At 36.0% G+C, this 8303-nt stretch overlaps 1 protein-coding gene across 2 annotated transcripts in view; it reads right to left on the reverse strand.

The window, feature by feature from the left end:
- The window catches only part of CSMD3 (CUB and Sushi multiple domains 3), a 545585-nt gene that overhangs the window by 439460 nt on the left and 97822 nt on the right, over positions 1-8303 (reverse strand). For both annotated transcript variants that reach the window (XM_009995351.1, XM_009995350.1), the window contains exon 3: positions 1772-1884. In XM_009995351.1, the coding sequence (XP_009993653.1) occupies positions 1772-1884 (113 nt within the window). The remainder of the gene's footprint in view (positions 1-1771; positions 1885-8303) is intronic.

Raw genomic sequence — 8303 nt, forward strand, 5'->3', positions numbered from 1 at the left:
AACCAAAGCATACTAATGCCATCTCTATAGTACTATTTGACCTTTTATTAGATATTAATTCTGTAAGACATGTAACTCCATAGTATAGAGCTGTTATTGGCTTTTTGCTTTTGGCACAAGGACATGCCTGTGAAGATTATGAAGGCATGTGTTGCATGAATTTGCCTGATCATTTAATTTTAATATATAATCAGCTAGTTACCTTATAACAGCTTATTGCTAACTTATAACAGAATTCTGGATTAGAGCTCACAGGTTGGCTTAAGTTATTAGGGCTTAGCCCATGGATGACTTCTCATTTACAACATTTTATAGCCATTGGTACAGTATTTGTAATATTATTGCTTTTATTACCATGTTTGTTTCATTGTATCCAGAATCAAATGTATTGTATATCAAATTTAGTAAACAACTGTGCCTTTTCCTTGTAATCTAAAAGGGAATTGTTGAAAGCTGGTTAGCCGAACAAGGCCATGGATCCACAGAGGCATTATGGGATGAAGCCAAGTGCTGAACATAGCAAGGGCAGTGTGTCCTTAAGCAAAGAGTTAATGTAGTAAATTTGTAGTATGTTAAGAAGTGTCTTGCTTTAGTTTATAACTGTAAGAGCTTTGATAAAAATTGCATAGCTAACATGCTTTATAGTAAAAATTAACAGGAAATATTAAGTGCCTTGGTAACTAATATGAATGTTGTTTTACAGAGTCACGCTGCTGTTGATTTTATTGCTAGCACGGAACCTTAGATATGAAGATTCTAACAGAATGTGCTGTGTGAATTTCTAACAGAGTGTACTGTGTGAAAATTTACTTAATCATTTAATCTTTGTATAAGTAGTTGCAGGTTTTAACAAGAAAACATGAAGAAGATTGCCGTCATCAACTCTCCACTACATCTGACCTGGGACTGGCTGTGATCACTGAAGATAACTGAGTGATTGATGGGAATTAGTATAAAAGAGAATGGCTATTGTTGTAGCATCCATAATTGTAACATGTATTCTCTATGGTTAATAAGGCCTTAAATTGAGTCTGGATTGCTCAAAAGAAAAAGGGGGATTTGTTGCAGACTGTTTTAATAAACAACGGATATGTGAGCAATCCTGTTTTTACTGATAGAACACCTGGGCCTCAACAACCGAGGACTCTCTCATGAGAACCAGTTGATAAAAGTGAGCTAACGAAGTAAACATCCAAACGTGCCAGAGGAGGAGATGGGGTAGAGAGTCCTGATTGAGCCTGGGCCAAGGAGCCAGTCACTGTTCAGACCGTGGCAGGCTCTAGTACAACTGACCAATCATAAGTGCAACCCTGGACATGCAAAATCTGGGCTAAGGGTATATAAGTGCCTGTAATTTCTAATAAAGTTGAAGTTTGCTCTATCAATCATATTGATTGTCTTGCATTCTTCCCTCGCTGGAATACACCTCCACTAGCCGGCCAGGCACACCGACATCTTGGCAGTAACCTGAATAAGCATACCTTAGGAGGACTAGAAAGATTATTATTATTATTCAGAAGTTTAAAAAAATGACGTTATTAAAATGAAGGTAGCAAAACATTTGTGTCTGGATGGGACTATAGAAAGAAGAGGTTTAAATATTTGGATTTCAGATGTGAGACTATGTATCTGAATGACTACATGAAAAGCAAACATTTTAATTTGTATAAGGTTATACAATTGTATTTGTATACATTTTTGTGGGACATTTAGCTAATTTTATATAAAGATCAGAGAAAAAATCCACAGTCCTTTGTTCAGAATGTCTTACCTTCATAGTAAACTTTAAAGCCATGAGCACTAACAGCAAAGTCACTTGTCAAGCGCAGTGAAAATACAGATTTTGTACTTGTCACAGGTGGAGGAAGATGAAATCCTGTTAACCTAAGACAAAAAAGCACACCTCATGGTTAATTGTCTGAAAACTAAAATTGTGTGTGACAATTTGCTGTTCCAAACAACATATCATCATGGAAAGGGTAGCAGAATTAAAAAATACATTGTTTATATTACCTGAGAAAATGATTTTATACAACAGTTTAAGGAATCAATATAAACTTTCAGCAGTTTTTGTGGACACTGAGCTACATTGGTTTGGGAAAACTGTACTCAGTAGAGATGATAGCAAGATACAGAAACTGAATTTTTAAAATTGTCCAGATTATTAAGAGATAAAAATAAAACCCATAAACCAAGCTCTTGCTCAGAGTAGGCTTAACATGAGAGATAGTCCAGGTTGCTCAAGATTAACCTCTTCCCTTTCCAGTCTTAGAATAAATCCACCATTTCCTTTTTTTTATATATATACTTCCATGACCATGTTTTGAATTACTTTCTTACGTGAAATATAAATTTCTTTGTATGCACACACAACCTCCAAAACCCTTCTCTACTTTCAGTAAACACCACTGTAAAAGTTAGGTATCAAATACAATTGATAGAGACATTTGATTTTGTAATACATCCTTATGGGATTCTAGAACACCCCATTATTGTAGACACTTAATAAATAAATAAATAAATAAATAGATGTAAATGAAGATGGTTTTAATGGAAGAAATGGTATATTTTTAAAATTTGCTTAATATAAGTACTGCAACACTGTAAGGCACCAGCCCTCAGGACACGAATTTGTGGGAAGTGGTGTGGGAAGTGGTGTAACCCCACTGTAACCCGTAAACAAAGTCTCATTTGCAACCCAAAAGGCCTGCCTGAGAGGATGGAGACAACCCTGATGGCTGCATATGCCTGCAACTGAAGGTACAGGGACTCAGATAAGGGGTGGAGGGGGGCAGGTCCACTCCAGCTGCTCAGTCTCATGACTTGTGAAACAAGGAAACTGCCTATAAAACAGGGGGCTGCAATGGTGGGCTTGGGGAGCCTCACTGACACCAACTCTCCCCCATTGGCTGGGCAAATGCTGGATCCAGGACTGCTGATTTTCTTTTATCTATCTTTTCTTCTCCTATTCTCTGTCCCTCATCCTAAAATCATTAAGTCATGCAAGGCCTAACCACGACTTATTTTCTCAAGTTGTGCAGCTTGAACATAAATGTATTTTGACTTACATTGTGACTTTTTAATCAGACTTTTTTATCTCATAGCCTGAGATAATAATTGAAGTACCAGAATTCCTTCTATAGTCTTAATTAAAACTAATATTAAAATACAGACCTTGACTGTCATTTCATCTTCGTCTGATCACGGGGTATTGGACAGTCGAGCATTTCCTTGGACCGTGACACTTTTAGCACTCTCCTGGAAGGGCCACATCTGACAAAGTTTGGATCCAGCTACTCATGGGTTCCTCTCTGAGGAGGAGTTTAGAAAGCAAGGGGATCTGATCTGAATTTCCCTGGGTTGTCCTACTCATGTCATGGCAAACAGCTATGGTGTTTATGGTTGCTTTAATACTTCTGCTGCTGCTTATATTGCAAAACATCATAAAAAGTTTTATATTGTTCTCTGATGGCTATCTACTTGGTGTTCTTAACACATACTCTAAATTAATGATTACAGTATTATTGATTTTCCTTAATTAATCTTTGGCAAAAAAACCCACATTAGCCTGTCTCTTTTTTTTCCAGAGAATATTAATTGAGCATCTTTGCCCTTACTGAAACCATTGTTAAAGACATTGCAACAGCCAGTACATACTATTAGTTACAACCATGACAGGTATGAAAACCAAATGGTATTATTACTGACAGCATAATGACCAGAACATTGAAAAACATGAGCAGAAGTAGCACTGATACTTAAAGACGTGTATATACAGATCTCTGTCTATGCAGCAAGTCAACAGTGTGTGTATCCAGAAACCTATTATTTTTTTTGTCATTGGCATCTTCGTTACTAATGATGTTATAACAACTTTGTTAAAGAATATTGAAGAATTCATACTAATATTCAAAGATGGAGAATTATTGACAGAATATTTAGGATTTAGGAAATGCATTTTTTTATTATGAGAATACATTTTTGCTCCAACAATAAAACAAATTAATAAAATACTTACCTATCCACAGTAGATATATGCATAATTCTTTGACAAGTCAATATCAGAGCAATTTTCCTGTTAGCTTGTTCATAAGCCAATAAATACATTAATTCATTGGCAAGTATCTCCACTTGAAAGTAAGCTGACCTAATATTAAAACATGTTGATAGTTTTAATAAAACTTTAATGTGGAACACACAGCAGGTCTAACTAGTATCTATTTAGCTACTCAATTATGTGAGGGAATTGTGGGTATTAACATATATCCAGCAGGAAAGAAATCCACGCATATGCCAAATTATTTAATTTTCAGTGGTAAATACGCACAGCTTAGATGGATAGGGGATTTTTAAAATGAATGCATATGTTACTAATATGGCAAACATTATCGTTCCTCATGAAAAGCACATAATTATTAGAGCCATTTGATATCATTCAGCTTTCAGGGGTGTGCCTTTTATTACCATAATTATGTTGCATTTACTCAGAAATCTTCAGCTTGTTTCTTTAATTCCATTGCTACAATTACATTTATATTTAAAAATGCAGAGGTTTTATTTGTGGTTTAGTGGAGGCAAAATAAATTATTTTTTTTTAAATAAATACAAATACAACATTCAAATATAATTTGATAAAATACTATACATTTTCAAAAGAGAATGAAATGTAATTTGCTCAGACAATTGAAGTAGCCTAATACTTGTTGATTATTATTCACGGGGTACTACAGTACTTTGACCTCAGACCTTAAGTCTCACTTGTATGTAAAAGCCAACAAAAAGTCATAAATTTTAGCTAAATATTTTTCTTTGCCATTTAAAATGAAACACAGCAACTATATAATAACTACAGGAGATGTCAGGCAAGCACAAAATGCCTGCAAGATAATATATGTGCATAGGTCTGCTTGTCACTTATTCGGACCAGTCACAGCTAAATGGCTAACTTAAAGAGAATACTCTGGTAAAAGCAAAACTTTAGATGGGACACTTATGCAAAACAAGCAGTTATCTGCTTAAACTGGGATCATTTGCATATTAAACACATTTAAAACTAAAATTTCCTGTAGGATCTGAGTATCTTCTCTCTTACATTCCATTTGCATATTTAATGCCATTTGCATCAACTTTTTTCAAATTTAAAATACTTAATGGAGTGGATTCAGGTGTCTCTTTACTGCTATGTTAGTCACAGTGAGGTGTTTGAGACCCCAGCAGAGAGCTGATAGATAAAACACCACACCAACGTGAGACCAATGCTTGTCTCGACTGCTGCAGGCCACTCAGAATCCCTTAGGGATTCTAGATGTGCATACATGTTATGTTGGGAACTACAATAACCCCCTTACAGTTTACCACTTTGGCTGGAGATATTACACTAAGGCAGGTCAGTGCTTTTTTTGTGTGTGTGGTGGGGACAGATTTTCATTAATTTAATCTTTATTCCCTTTCCCTTTTTGCTTTTGTATTTAACTCAAGTGTTCCTTGAAATACTTAGAGAGATCTCTTAAGCAAATTATACTAGCTCCTGTGGTGATAAACCATGAGAATAAAAGACAGTATCTGACATTGCAATAAATTTCTGTCTCAACTCTTAAAAAAATGAAATTTTTACTTTTAAGGCTCTATTGGAATATTTGATTGAGATGCTGTAGTTCAGCTACAGAGTGCTGTCCAACACAGAACAGTAAACAGATTTCTACACTAATAAACTGCATATTAATGCTTTTTTGTTTGCTTTGTTGCCAGCTTCTAAGCAAATTTTGAAGCTGTGAATATGAAGCATGAAGTTATTTGACTATACAGGGCTCTGAGAGTGTGGAGAAAGACTGAGAGGTATTTTTACCCAAGACTGAGAAAAAAATCTCCATCATCTCCATCATCTTAACAAAGAATTCCTACTGCTGGTTGTTTACCATAACTACCTTCTGATGCTACATTCATCCTCCTGAGGAAAATCAAAGCTGCTGAGCATCCAGAAGGGCATCAGAAGTCTGAGAACACCACGAGAGAAAAGAGATAGCTTCTAGGAAGTTTCTTAACTATTTTAACTAAATTAGTAATAAGATTTTTCTGCATTCATTATGTATTTGAATTATGTATGTTGGTAATTTTTTAAGTGGATTGGTAATAAAACTGTTATATTCACTGTTATATTCTTATTCATTAAGACTTCTTGGCAAAGTCAGACAGGATTTGACTCCTCAAATGTCTCTAATATTTAGGATGCAAATGCATAAAATTTCCTGATGTACAAATGAAGTGAGTAAAGGATGTCTGTTTCCAACTGAGGGGCTTGTTTTGAAGAAATCTGAGTGCATCCTCAGCAAGTTTGCTGACAGCACCAAACTGTGTGGTGAGGTCAACATGCTGGATGGAAGGGATGCCATCCAGAGGGATCTAGGCAGGCTTGACGTGGGCTCATGCAGACTCCATGAAGTTCAACAAGTGCAGGAACTTGCACGTGGGGTGGGGCAATCCCAGACACAAATACAGATTGGGTGTAGATTGGATTGAAAACAGCCCTGAGGAGAAGGAAGGAACTGTCCCCTAGGGGGGACAGTTGATAAGCTCAACATGAGCTGGCAATGTGTGCTTGCAGCCCAGAAAGCCAACTCTATCCTGGGCTGCATCAAGAGAAGCATGAACAGCAGGTCAAGGGAGGTGATTCTCTCCCTCTACTCTGCTCTCGGGAGACTCCACCTGGAGTACTGTGTCCAGCTCTGGAGCCCAAACAGAAGAAGGGCATGTAGCCCTTGCAGTGAGTCCAGAGGAGGACCATGAAAATGATCAGAGGGCTGGAGCAATTCTACTATGAAGACAGGCTTAGAGAGTTGGGCTTGTTCAGCCTGGAGAGCAGAAGGCTCCAGGGACACCTCACAGTTGTCTTCCAGTATCTGAAGGGGGCCTGGAAGAAAGCTGGGAAGGGTCTTCTTACAAGGACTGTAGTGAGAGGACATGGGGTAATAACTTAAAAATGGAAGAGGGGAGATTTAGATTAGACATTAGGTGGAAATTCTTCACTATGACGGTAGTAAGACACTGGAACAGGTTGCTCAGAGAAGCTGTGGAAGCTTCATAACTAGAAGTGTTCAAGGGGAGGTTGAATGGGACTTTGAGCAACCCGTTCTAGTGAGAGCTGGCCCTGCCCATGCACAGGAGTTGGAACTAGATGATCTTTAAGGTCCCTTCCAACGCAAATCATTCTATGATATGTGGGGAAATTTTCTTACTCCATCCTTTTATGTTTTTTCACTAATAGAAAGGGACAAATGGAGTCTGCAACAAATCATTGTCTTATGTCTGCAGGGATGTCAAAATATTCATTAATTAAAATACACAAAAAATAAATTGTAAGAAATGTTGATTACATTTGAATCTATATGGAAATCTGTAGAAACAATTTACAGTGTCAGTGTCTCTCTTCTTCCTATATTTCAGCATATGCAATAGATCCACAAAACAATGTGCTGAATTTGTCTGTTTTCATTTTTAAAAGTAGATTTTAAAAGACTGTTACTCCAAGAGTAATTATAATATCTGACTCTGTTTAAAATCAATTATGTTATAAGTTTAAAATGAAAAATCACTTAGATTTGTGGTTTTACAGCTTTTAAGAGTTGTGACTGAAAATTTCTGAGGTTTCACCATAATTTGTTTTCTGTTTTTTCTGTAATCTTTAGGATAAACCTTTAATCATGTATCAAGTAAACTTTTAGCTACATGCTAGACTTCAGAGCCATAAGCCCTTAAGGAAAAACAAGATCCCAACTGCATGATCAAATTAGAGCAGTATTTTCATAATTGCAAACTTAAAGATGATGGACAGTAGTCTTATACTCATACAAAATTTCTGCTAGAGAAATTATTTACTTGTGATATCATAAATAAAAGTACAGCATTTCTTCATTGCCTCTACATCTTATGCAACTCGTTTAAAAAAGCATTAATTACCCTCTTAAATATGAAAAAAAATAAAAATAGTGTGTTTCAAATGTTTTGTTTTCATGCTCACAAAATTCTACCTTTTCTACTGTCTGTTACTGATTTCCAAAGAAAACACAGTTTATCTAGAAAGTTTCAGTTTGGGCTGGAACGTATACAAGGAGATTCACCAAAAGATCTTTAAAGTAAGTAGTAGTCTTTCCCTTGATCTCTATAAACTTGTGATTAGCTCACAGGAATTTTACAGGAAGAGTTTTATCAGAAGAGTTCTAGGTTTATCCAAGAGATGCAACAAACGTTTCTCCTTAATTTCTATAAAATAATTCAGAAACATAAAACATGTAAATATTTTAACTTAG

Source organism: Chaetura pelagica, unplaced genomic scaffold (genome assembly GCF_000747805.2).
Source record: "Chaetura pelagica isolate M959 unplaced genomic scaffold, ChaPel_1.0 scaffold53, whole genome shotgun sequence".
NCBI lineage: Eukaryota > Metazoa > Chordata > Aves > Apodiformes > Apodidae > Chaetura > Chaetura pelagica.